Source organism: Harpia harpyja, chromosome 14 (genome assembly GCF_026419915.1).
Source record: "Harpia harpyja isolate bHarHar1 chromosome 14, bHarHar1 primary haplotype, whole genome shotgun sequence".
NCBI classification, from domain to species: domain Eukaryota; kingdom Metazoa; phylum Chordata; class Aves; order Accipitriformes; family Accipitridae; genus Harpia; species Harpia harpyja.
In genome coordinates, this window is record NC_068953.1 from 1,192,962 (window position 1) to 1,206,214 (window position 13,253).

Sequence of the window (13,253 nt, forward strand, 5' to 3'; positions counted from 1 at the left end):
ACATATATATGCCTATTTTATACGTCTAAGCCAGAGTTTGTTCCAGACATTCGGAGGAACATGTTGCATCAAACTGGCAGTTACCCCATAAAAGATGGAATCTGAATTAATTCAATTTTATCTTTTTCGCTTTAAGGAAAACTAAATCCAGGATTTTTAGTGTTCATCATTAGTAGTCTTCAAACATCTGAGAAACATCTCTGGCTGCAGGATTTTTTTTATTCTTTGGATATAAGATACTGGTCTGAATTCTCTTACTGTGAAAATGATTGTTAACATGCTCTTATGCATAACTGCTTCTGCGCTGCCATATATCGCAGAGTGGCCCTCCAGTGTGCTGGTGTTGGTGTTGCTGGTAGAAGATGTGGCTGTCGGATTTAACTGCGGGATGGTTTGTACAGTTGCAGTCCTGGGAACTTGCAGGGATTCTTGTGTGTAACGAAGAGGTGGCAGTCAGGAATGCAGAGATTAGAGTGATGTGTCACTCCCCGGAGCACCCTACCCTGAATTGGGTGAATTCTTTTGTCTGTTGTAGAAATAATCTGTTTCTGAAGTTACTGTGCTGCTTTGTTAGAATGGAGCAGGAGGAAGCAGTGTGGATTTGCTTCCTTCCAGGACCATTGGCATGCCTTTGAGTAAGTGTTCTCAAAATTTTAACCTTTAACAGTCAGTTTGATAAAACTGACTACACAAGTTCCGTAACAATTTTCCTGTCATTTCAGAACCTGCTATTAGGTCTCCTCTTCCCCTTTTTTTCCTGGTGTTCTGCTCCCTCCGTCCTCACAAACCATGCTAGCTAAACTGGCTAGTGGAGCAACAGCAGCAGTTTTGAGCAGTGACCTTGATGCCTTGAGCAGTAGCAAAGTGGTTTGTGTGCTGGGCTGGAGGCTCTGGTATGCGCACAGCCAAGAGAGGTGGTATGAAACCTGCACATCTTTGGCCCTTGAAACTGCTGGTTTCGTTACCTTTGGGTTTTAGTAACTTATTTCTTTGTAAGGCTTTTTATATTTCTGTTTTTCAAATTTGGGCATTGTTCCAAAAACCACTCCCTTGGAATAATTAGATTGCTTTGATTCCTTTTAATTAAATCATGTTAAGTAGGCTGTCTGTGTGCATGACAAAGTCTCAGGTTTAATGTATTTTCTGCATTTGGAAACTGGGATTCAAATCTGATCCAAGTCACAGTGCAGCAGCTGCACGACATCCTGTGATGTCCCATTTACGTAGAAGTTCACCTTGAACAGTAGAGTTGCTTTGAAGAATTAAGCAGAAAAAGATTATAAATCATTCTAAGGAAGAATTAGGCTATGTTAGGAAAAAATGTTTATAATGATAAGGGAAATGCAGCACTTGCTGCCTTGCAAGTCTTTTGGGCATCTGCTATAGGAAGGCTTTAACACAGGTTAGATGACCAATTGTCAGGAAGGATGCAAGTGTAATTGATTCTGCATCAGGGTAACTGGGATGGGACTAGATTACTTCATGAAATCCAACCCAGCCTTGCTTTCTGAGATTCTATGGGACTAAGCAATGAGATGGCAGGGTGCAGAATAGGAAACCTTTCAGTTCATTTTATTGTACATATTCTGCATATCAACTGACAGTTCTATAGTGAACTTTAAAAACTCAAATGCTACAACTATATTGATTCTGTTTTATTTATTTTACCTGTAGCAGTAACTCTGAAACTGTGTTTTTCTTGCTTTGTGTGCGCTATTTTGCATGTGGGATTCTTTCTACCCAACAGCTGTTTTAAAAACAAATCTTCAGCAAAATAAAGCAAAAGCTGTAAATTTAAAAATTTATATTTAAAAATACTTCATTGTAGATCCTGGGTAGGATCATGCATATGGCTTCTTCTGTAAGGAGGTGTAAAAGACAGTTTCAGTATAAAATATTGAATGTTGGAGTAATTTCTTCTGTTGATAAATTGGGAACGCATCTTCAGATGATAAATGGAGCAGCAGTGCCAGTGAGTCTCTCAAGAAGAGCAGAGCTGTCTTACCAGACCCATTCCTGTTTTGGGGGATCTTTTACCCAACAGTGTGTCTGACGGTAAGGGTGATTTTGATCTCTTTGAGGAGAGATGGGAACAAGAGAAGGGCAGATATGAACAGAAACAGGGCTGTGATTTCATGGAGAGCTTCCTTAGTCCTTACGCAGTGAATTTCAAGGCGTTCCACACTGTTTACCTTTTTACCCCCAGCTACTTCTCTCTGAAGTTGTTTCTTGTTGGTGCCCTGTGACCCCACTCCAGTCTTGTAGAGCTTAATCTGCAAAATGCTAAGGGGCTTAAATCCTGCTTAACCAAGTTATGTCTGAGAATTTCTTAACTTTTAAGTGTGAGCCTCTGACCTTGTGCAGATGATGCCTTTTCTCCACTCAGATGAGCACAGTTTTACCTTCTTTACCTTCATTACAGCTGTACACATTAGTTAATGTCTCTGTAGCGGCTGGGGAGATCATTGGAATAGCTATGTTCTTCAACCCAGACTCACCAAAAGCGTCACACCTCAGCAGTATGAAGTTACTAGGGAAAGCATACGTGTCAGTATGAGTTCTGAAAAATGGAGTATAAATGTATTTTATGGAAGTTAGGCCCATCAGGTTTAGTAAGGTATCTTAGGGATAAAAGGTGAGTGACTTTAGGCTTTTGTTATGCTGCATGAAAGGAGGGCAGTATTATAACTTGTAAATAGCAAAGGTTATGAATGCCAACGGATAAATTTTTCATGTAGTTCTGTATTGGCTTTGTGTGGCAAGGTTTTGGTAGCGGGGGGGGTTACAGGGGTGGCTTCTGTAAGAAGCTGCTGGAAGCTTCCCCTGTGTTCGAGAGAGCCCATACCAGCCGGCTCCAAGACGGACCCGCCGCCGGCCAAGGCCGAGCCAATCAGCGATAGTGGTAACACCTCTGTGATAACATTTTTAAGAAGGAAAAAAAGTTGGGACAGACGGTAATCGGCAGCCGGAGAGAGGAGTGAGAACATGTAAGAGAAACAACCCTGCGGACACCAAGGTCAGTGAAGAAGGAGGGGAGGAGATGCTCCAGGCGCCGGAGCAGAGATTTCCCCGCAGCCCGTGGTGAAGACCACGGTGAGGCAGGCTGTCCCCCTGCAGTCCATGGAGGTCCACGGTGGAGCAGATCTCCACCTGCAGCCCGGGGAGGACCCCACGCTGGAGCAGGTGGGTTCCCGAAGGAGTCTGTGACCCCGTGGGAACCCTGCGCTGGAGCAGGCTCCTGGCAGGACCTGCGGATCTGTGGAGAGAGGAGCCCACGGAGCAGGTTTTCTGGCAGGACTTGTGACCCCGTGGGGGACCCACGCTGGAGCAGTCTGTGCCTGAAGGACTGCACACCGTGGAAAGGACCCATGCTGGAGCAGTTCGTGAAGAACTGCAGCCCGTGGGAAGGACCCACGTTGGAGAAGTTTGTGGAGGACTGTCTCCCGTGGGTGGGACCCCACGCTGGAGCAGGGGAAGAGTGTGATGAGTCCTCCCCCTGAGGAGGATGAAGCGGCAGAAAATAACGTGTGATGAACTGACCGTAAACCCCATCCCCGTCCCCCTGTGCCGCTGGGGGGTTGGTAGAGAATCCGGGAGTGAAGTTGTGCCCGGGAAGAAGGGAGGCGTGGAGGGAAGGTGTTCTGAGATTTGGTTTTATTTCTCATTACCCTACTCCGGTTGATTTGTAATAAATTGAGTTAATTTTCCCCAAACTGAGTCTGTTTTGCCCGTGACGGTAATTGGTGAGTGATCTCTCCTGTCCTTATCTCGACCCACAAGCTCTTTGTTATATTTTCTCTCCCCTGTCCAGCTGAGAAGGAGGGGGAGTGATAGAACGGCTCTGGTGGGCACCTGGCGTCCAGCCAGGGTTAACCCATCGCAAGTTCATATCTGCTGTGCTAGGTGTTGCTATTTTGGCATTGAATCACAGGCACACTGTGGTCTAAGTCTTGTGGAGTCTTTCTGGAACAAAGACTGAGGTCTTAGGCTGCAGGAAAAGGAAGGATCAAGACTTGAATTTTATAACTTTGATGGGAAAATAGGTTTATCCTTGTATTTTCTTGAGGGGAAAAAAAATTGATGTCCCTGATGAAAATGCCATAGTGCTCCAGCATGCATCAGTCACCCTGCTGGGCTGAGGAGTGCCAATGATGATGGAAACCTGGTCTGGCTTCCAAAACTCTTTTTTTTTTTTTTTTTTTTTTCCTCCATTGCCCATTAATGGTTAAGCAACGTCAGCAACTTAAATCACTTATTCTCAAATTGTCACTTTTAGCACTCTGCATTTCATCCTTTTTATAGGACCTAATCCTGAGGTGAGTTTCCTGAACTCAGCATCTGGCAGGGTTGAGCACACCAGAGTTTGGAATGCGGATAATGAGTCAGGTTCTGGTTTCTCAGATGACAGCAAAAGCACTTTGTCACGAAATTGTTGAGCTTCTGCAGCCCCTGCTCTTTTGAGCATAGCTTGGTGATATCCTGGGAAAGGGGCCTGAAGAACTTTGACTTTTCCTCATTGTTTGATTTATGTTTTGGCCCCATTCAAAGTAAAAGAAAAAACCTGTAATTAGGTGAAGTTTCCAAAGCAAAGCCATTAATTTAAGCACAAAATCCACAGAACTGTGGGAATTACTTTATGCAGCCGATTCATACTGGCATTTCCCAGTGGGATAGAAGTTGATGAACACAGTGAATTGGTTTTTCCCCTCCAGACAGACTTGTCTTGGAGAGGTTACTGCTGTCACCTGCTAATCAGTAAACATGTGGGTGTTTTATTTATCCTTTGAAAGAACTAAATCCCTCATGAAACAAATGCGACAATGCTAGTACTTTATTGCTACTGCTTTTTGTATTTTGTGTTTGAGCCCTGGTGTCCCAGTGCAGCCCCTTCAGCAAGGCTGGGGTAGGAGCTGACTAGCTATTCAGCTCTAACTCTGCTTTATTTGCCCACTGACACTTTTCCTCTGGTGTTTTCCCAGACCTGCTAATTATACTGGTAGTGTCAGCCCTGCGCTGCTGGCTCACTTGGACCTTGCTCGCTCATCCTGATGAAAATGACACGGAGCTGGTGTAGATCCTAACGACAGTTTTCAAACCAGATATAGCCAGAATGTTGCTTTTGTCTTGAATAAGGAAATGATACGGCTTTGATAGATCACGTCTTTTGAGAATCCTTGTTTTCTCTCTTAAAGATGATTGCTTTGATTTTGTAGTGATAGGAAATTTGGAAATAGTTTGGAAAGTAGTTCTGAGAGAGTGTGTCAATAGGCAATTGGCATAACTACTGTAGAGCAAAACCCATCTCACTTTAAATTTCAGCATTAAGCATGGTTAATGTTAATGTCCACAGCAAAAACATCTAGCTAATGCACTTGGTATTTAGCCCCAAAGTGTTCTCTCTTCCTGTTTTGGGTGCCAGAACTCCCTTTCCATTGAAACTCCTCCTATTTCTTGCAACTTTGTCAATACAATGTTTTGTCAACCCAGAAGTTTGTGGCATACTGAAAATTGAAATGTTTTAAAAATTAACATAAAAACTGTATTTTTCAACAAGTGGACAGGAAAAAGGTTGGATAAACCAGTGAGTGTTTCATAGAAATGTGGCAATATTACATAAACAAGCAAAACTTTTAATTTTGCCTGCGTGAGTAGAATAATGAGGATAGTCTAGATCAGGCTGCCACAAAGTTATTGCTTTTGACAGGAGCTGTTCAGTGAGACACTGAAGTGATCAGAAAATCAAATTCACACTAGAAAGCCAGCTGACATCACCGTCAGCAATTTCATGCTTGTCCATCACAGTGCTCTGGTTGGGCTTTTTGACAGCTCTAATGCTATGATTGCAACATCAGCTGGGAGCAACAGATACAGCTGGGCATCATCTGCAGAGGAATCGAAGTCTAGATTGTCTTGTCTGATAATTGCGTCAGGAAGCAAAGACTCTGTGCCAAACACCAGAAAATATCTGTCATCAACACATAATAGAAGGCCGGGAAGGCCAGCAAGGTCTTCAGATGCAGTAACAATCTGGAACTGGTCAATAGCTCATAAAAACAAAGGGAAAACAAGACATAAAGCCTTCTTGTTTGTGACTTCAACAGAAGTTGCTGAGATTAAGCCCAACAGATCTTTGAGGATTCCGATTAGGCTCTCTGTTACCTTTTGCACTAACTACTGCTTGAAAGCATCTGTTTGGAAGTGGAAGGGAAGGAATGTAGCATGTTGCCAGGGAAGGCAAATGAATAATGACAGAAGGAAATATAGGAGGATGACAAAAGGAAATTATTCATCAAAAGGGTAGTGATGCTAAAATGCAAAATGTTCGTATGAGAACTAAAACTGTGTTTAAGAAATGCTTCTTCATACTGTGAAAGGAAAGGTAAAATTGTTGAATCAGTGAATCCTCCTGGACCGCAGCTCATCTGGGTGTCAGCTGTGTTAAATGTGATGGGATGCTGTAGAGCTGGTCATAGGTAATGTGCTTTCTGGTACTGGGTAGGAGTGGCAGCCCATGGGTTAGCAATGTTTTTATGCTGTTTCTCTATGTTCTTCTCGAAGAACTTCAGTTTCTGTAGTTCTGTTCTGGAAGGAGACCTTATTTGTTTTTAACAGTTATTAAAAATAGCACCTTGTCCCACAGAGCATCACATAAACCAGTAAGGTCCTCATGTCCCCCCACAACTAATGTCCCATACTCCAATCAGATGAACAAGCCCTGAACATTTCTCATAATTACTGTACTTATTCTCCTGGTATTTTTTGCATACCAATGAAAAGGTATTTTTTAGGGGAAAAAAAAAAAAGACAAAAAAAAAAAGACACCACCTGGTCTACTTTGTTACTCAGATACCTGTTTCTTGTTGTATGTGCATGAATGATGCACTCATGGCTGGAAGTCCTGAGCTGACAGGTAGGACTAAGACTGTCTGCTTATTTACAGGCTCCCTCCTCTCCTTTTCATTCTTCTCAGCCTCGTGTTTCTCAATGCACAAATGATATGTTTACAGTTTGGATCTTTAGATCTACAGGCTTTAGTTTTAGAGTGTGAATTCACCTCCATTAATTGCGAGCTGTATTTAATATTTATGCTAAAAGGACGTGAGGAGTGTTTGAATGAGCATGTTTTCCTTTGGAAAAAAAGGAGCTGAAAAATTACCAACCACTCTGGTTATAGTGTCTTGTAAAGATGCCAGCAGGCAGAACGTGATTTAAGGTGCACATTTTTGCAAATCAGCGCCTTCGTAACAACACTGAAAGGAGAAAGAAAGAGGTGTGGGGGGATCCGTGTTAAGATTAATATAGCCTCTTATCTTTACTTAGTGCAGAAGTTCCCCGAAAGGATGAGTGTTTTAGATCACTGGTTCTTTCTTAATATTTTTTTCTCCTTTTGCTTGCTTTTCTTTATTGTTGTAATCATGTAAATGATGCCATTCATTGTATCTATCTTGCCTATTGGCTTGAGATGCTGAATATTAATTGAGCAGCATGATATCTGTTTTTCAAGCTTCATAGATAAGCAAACCATTTTTATATTGAAGTGCTTCATCCTCTTTTACTGTGATATTTTAAGACTTTCTTATCTTTGCCTATCATAGATGAAAACCCAAACTTCTGAGACCTTGATTTGATTATAAACAGGCTTTCAATAGCAGATTTTTATAGAGGTATGTAGATGGTTGTCCTGCTCTTAAACTTGGTTCTTTATTTCAATACATTGGCTTTAATTTTTTTTAAGCCATTGTGATTCTGGATTCTCAGTCTCTCTCTGCAGTTCTGAAGAAGAGAGGAAGAAACAGGCTTTTGTCTTTCAAAGGACAGTTGAAAGACTTTTTGTTAGTATTTGGCCTTGCTTCAAAAAAATGCACTTTTGAGTATGATAAACTAGCTACTACATAGGCATCTTGAACTTAAGTGAGTAAAAATGTTTTTGAAGTATTGAGGTTTTTTTAACAGTTGGGGTTTTTTCTCAAACATAGAAGTGTGCTCTGATTTACGTGCTTGTAGAGCTGTACAGGTAGGAACGATAATGTGGTGTCCGCAACCAAAGTTGTGATGATATTGAATATAAAATTTTTCCAAAAGCAAGGGTTGGTTGCCAAGGGGTCTCGATCACTTTTCCCTCTTTTTACCCAGCTGTGTGAATATCAAATTTCTGGGACTTTTGTGCACTTTTATCTTGAGAATGACGTTTTCTACAAGCTGTTTGAGGTGAGGTTATGAAATATAGTTATATTCATAACCCTTCTTTAGGGAGGGGAGTGCAATACAGTCTTAGGTAACCTAGTGCCTGATCTTAACTGCTAATAGTTAATAAGTTAATTTAAAAGTATGTTAGTGTTATGCTAGATTGCTTTGATCTTTTTTTCCCTGTTTTTATCTATCACTGAATGTTGAATAAAATTGTCATGTACTTGCTGGTTGCACATTTATTAACTTTTCTGTAATTCTGTAGGTTTCTGTAGTCTCTTCTGCTATCTGCAGGTAACTAGTCTGCTTTTAAAACAGCTGTACTTTTAGTCAGCAGTATTCTCTACAGCTCTTACATGCAAAGAGCAGACGAGCTATTGAGCCATAGTCATGTTTATGGCCTGGTGGAACCAGTAGTGGTGATGAGCTGCTGGGATGGAGAGATCTGCAAGTTCAAAGTAAACTCGTTACTGAAAATGAGTATGCCCATAGTGTACATAGTACAGCTGCAAGAAGTTGGCCATGTTTCTTTTTGAAAACAAACTTTTTGCCATAAAAGTTTTCACTGTGTCTGCTGTCGGTCCATCTAGAAAAGGCAAGACTCTGTCTAGGTTTAACATATTTGCAGATGTGTTGGCCAGGTTTCTTTTATATCTGTCTTAGTAATAAAAGGGGAACTAAAAAGGGAATAAAAGTTGGGGCTTAGGAATAGGATCAGTCTGCTGCTTTTCTTATTCTTATTCCATTCTATTATTCTTATTCCATTTTATTCTATTCTTATTCTTATTCCATGAAGAATAGCTATCTGAACTTCTCCTCCACCCTTCAGTCTGGTATTTTTGTTCCTTTTAAGGCTCTAAGCAAGAGCTGGGTCCCTTTTCCATATTGGGATGGAAGGAACATTTCAGAATGAGATTTGAGGTTTACAGAATATCTAATTTATACAATTTTCTGTCTTTAAGAGGGAATTTTGTTCAGTTGGAGATGTATAGGGTATGAATTTGACGATTAAGAGAATTGTGCAGGGTTATTCTTGAGGCTGGCCAATGTTGAAAACGGATTTGGCCTTCCTGAAGGCTTTTTGAAAACCTGTGTTGTTACTGCATGTGTGTGCGCGCGATCCCACACACCAGTAGCAGACATATTTTGTTTATTCAGCTCTACAGTAAATGTTTTGTGTTTTCTTTTTCCAAGTAACCAATTTATATACATGCTTCTGTCTTAACTAGGTACCTGCATCTTACATAGATTTGGGTTTACATTTAAAATTATTATCTTACATTTTATGTTACTAGGCCAGGTACAAGCAGAGTCTTGATCCTACGGTGGATGAAGTTAAGAAACTGTGTACATCTCTGCGTCGAAACGCCAAGGAAGAGCGGGTACTTTTCCACTACAATGGACATGGTGTCCCCAGGCCAACAGTAAATGGGGAGATCTGGGTCTTCAATAAGGTGCGTCTTTGTGAAACAGTCCTGAACAGCTGAATTTTTTTTACTGTTGTATAAATTATTGAAGTGTTCTGTTAGAGAACAGCTGGATTTTCAGGGTTTAAAATGTGTTCACAGGTATTTGTTTGGTTCCCTGCTGACAGCTGTTTGCTTTCTTCATGTTCTTGAACTTCTGTGAGACCAAATAGGTTGTCCCTCACCTCCCAGTGGGATAGGAGGGTCTACTCTCAGATGCTCTAAAGCTCATTTGCAAAACACTGAAAAGCCAGCTACTTCCCTGCTTCTGTTTTTCAGAGGTAGCACCCCAGCTCTCTCATGTCTGGGTAAACTGTGAGGCTCCTCAATGGACTTGGCTTTGCTGCATTACATCACTGACTGATTATTAAGTTCTTACCATGAAGTTTATGCTTAAAATGTCTACTAACTCTGAACAGCCATTGTTCAAACTACCTAGAGATACTGCATGAGGACTATAAACCATATGGCTAGCTCTGCTTCCAGAGCACAGAGTACTGAAAAGCCACCCCAAGTACAATATAAGAGGTATCTTTTGTTTTTTTAAAGAATTTGTTATTCCTGCTTAGCCATAGTTTGTAGCCATGGTTTGTACAGCTATGTAGATCACGTGCAACACCCTTTGAGTGATTCCAAGTGTGACCTAAATGTACTTTGCTTTCCCTTTAGTTAAGCTATTTAGTTTCTATTAAGGGTAACTGATTTAGAATGGAATCTTAGGAAATTGAGAGATACTGCTTGTAGCTGAAAAGTACATTCAGCTGACATAGGACTTGCATTCATTATTATATATATGCTCCTATTTTATTTTGGGAGCTTACTGAGCTGCTTTTCTCATATTTCACGTGTATTATTTTTATAATTGAATGACCATTCGCTGGGTTTGAAAGAGCAGGGTAGAAGGGAAGGGGAGAAAGTGCAAGAGGGCATCGCTTTATTCTGGTGCATCTATTTGGAGACTTGATTAGTATTCAGACCAATAAACAATTGGTCTGAATACTAATTCATTTTGGAGCTGAATTTGGTGTTTAAGAACAAATAGGAGTGACCTTCTTCTTACTTAACAGCCAGTGGGTAATAAATAAGCCAGAAAGAACGCTGGGCGGACTGTGTTACACATGAAAGAAGAGGAAATTACTGCTCAATGAAGTTGTGTGTTGTGCCAAATGCTTTATTAAGAGCTTACTGGGTATTTGCCAGTTTGCCTGCAGTATCAGCTGGGATAATGTGGTGTGGACACCACTCGTGATTAGGAGCTGAGTTCTCTCCGACTTATCTTACAGGCGGTGGAAAAAAAAAATCTGATTGTCATAGAGGTTGGTGGGGAAAGTTGAAGTTTAGTATTTTTTGCAGCATGTTACCAAATATTGGCTTTTTTTGGGAAAGAACGAATCAGGAGTGGAACTTCTCTTTTAAGCAAAGGATTCAATTTAAGGAAATACTGCGGGGGGGTGAGTGTGGAAATCAGCAGTGTTTAGAAATCAGTCTTAAAGAATTCAGTCTCAGATCTAAGCAGAGGGCCTAATGAGGCTCAGTATTATAGCCCTCTTGAATTGAAATAGTAGAGGTACTGAAATTTGACTGTGCTGACATTTTAAAATTAGATTTAAAATGCTCATGCATGCACTTGAAGTCTCAGTTATAAGAGCATGAAGGCAGAGCTAAAAGGGACCTTGAGATCATCCAAGTGAGGGGCCGAAAGGAGTGAAACATGACTTGCTGGTGGATGTGGTGTGTTACAGGCTGACCTGTGTCTGTCGAAGCAAATAAAATTTTTTTGGAATTATACTGACTTCCCGTGGGTTGAGCATCTTTCTCCTGTTCCCCGGAGCGTGTGGTCCTGGTGAGACTCATCAGTCTGTTAGCAACGTTTTGGTGCAGGTGCTGCAGGAGAGTAGAGGGCAGTGTGGCAAATAGGAGGTGCGACATCTGTTTTACTTCAAGGATAGGAGACAACAATGGAATTTCAAGAGTCTGTCCAAACATTTCAATATGCTTTTGTTCTCAGTCTGTAGATGCTCATTTTTTCTTTCCTTTTTTTTTTTCTCCCATAAAATTGGTGTGCAGCCATTATGGGGCTCATGACGTAGGTGGTGACAGAGAGGACTTCTCCCACTGGGTTTGAGCAGCCGGCCCTGCCTTCCCTGTGCTCCTGCAGCCCAGCCTGCCTGCAGCACAAGTTGGCAGAGCTGTACGGGTTAGCGACCTTGTGCCTTATGGCTGCCAGAGCTTTCTGGGATGCAGACTAGCAGACCCAATGCCTCTTCTTTTCTGCCGGTTTACTGTGAGGGAAGAAGTAAAAGCTTTGCAGTGCTGTTGGTAGCTACTGGAAACTTAGAGGACCTTAGTACCTCTTCAGTTTTTTCTTTTTCACCCAAGTCCCCTGTAACAACTAGCCATCTTTGGAAATCTACTTTTGCTGTCACAACACTTAGGTTTGTTTATTACTCATGTTTTGTGAGAGGCTATGGCTTTCAGCTCTTACTAAAGCTTATGGTGCCAGGAATGTCATGGTGTTGTCGGAATACCCCAAGCAATTCTGTGTTTGGGGTTGGAGGAGGTATGCTGTGGCTAGGGGAAAAGGACATGACTGCTCGTAAGCATCTCTCCTGTAGCACCACAGATTATTTAAATCTCCCAACATGTGCCAGCAAGCTGTCAGAGACAGCAAATAGATGTGGTGCAGGAGCACTTTGTAATGATGCTGGAGAAAGTTCACAAAGTGTTAGATCTTCATTAATATCTTCCCCTTAATTTCTCAAGAGTTGGTATTTCAAAATTAATTTAGACCTCTGCCCTTGCACAGTTGGTGCTCTGTCTGAACTGATGTTTTAAAATGGTAATATAAGGAGAATGCTTCTCTTACGTGCTTTATTATCTACTCCTCTGAAAAACTGTTTGCTTATGTAGCTGATTGAATTAGTTGACAAAGGGCCTGGCAGATGGACTGACATGTTCTTGAAGGTGTCCCAGGAGCACCCGGATGGGTAGCCCTGCTCCAGCTCTGCCGTTTCTCTGACGGTGGGGTTGCAGAGCTGCCAGAGCTTATTAGCAGATTGTCCCCTTGCTCTGTTGGAGGGAGACATTTGCAGCTGATCTCTGTGCACTGTAAGAAGCCTTCCTTGCATGGCAGTAGTGTATTCGGGAGAGATTAAGCATGGTATATGCTGATATGTAGATTAAAAAAGATAAAACCTTCAGGAGTACCATGTAGCCTGATTCACTTCAGCCGCACTTCTCAGTCACTTTGTTCAGTTAACAGCATTCAAATGCTTCGAGAGGTGTGTGGAAGAGGAAGGAGTATGGTACGATTTGGATAAGGCACTTGAAAAGCTAGTAGCTAAACTAACTTGGTCTTTAAAAACCAAACTTGCCTTCTCTCCTACAGACAGGTTTTCCTTGAGTTTAATTTTTTTATAGATTTTGACAAGTTGTGCTTGCTGTAGTATAAATACCTCTGGTTACCTTCACCTTTCAGGGTTCACCTATGAAGCAAGCCTTTCCTTTTGATATTTAATCTAGCCTGGCAGATGAAGAGGAGAGTAGTAAATAAATAATCTGATACTCATTTGCATTCATTTTATTAGAATTTAAACCTGA

At 41.5% G+C, this 13,253-nt stretch overlaps 1 protein-coding gene across 4 annotated transcripts in view; it reads left to right on the plus strand.

The window, feature by feature from the left end:
- The window catches only part of RPTOR (regulatory associated protein of MTOR complex 1), a 201,921-nt gene that overhangs the window by 74,659 nt on the left and 114,009 nt on the right, over window positions 1-13,253 (plus strand). For all 4 annotated transcript variants that reach the window (XM_052808234.1, XM_052808233.1, XM_052808232.1 and 1 more), the window contains exon 4: window positions 9,483-9,641. In XM_052808234.1, the coding sequence (XP_052664194.1) occupies window positions 9,483-9,641 (159 nt within the window). The remainder of the gene's footprint in view (window positions 1-9,482; window positions 9,642-13,253) is intronic.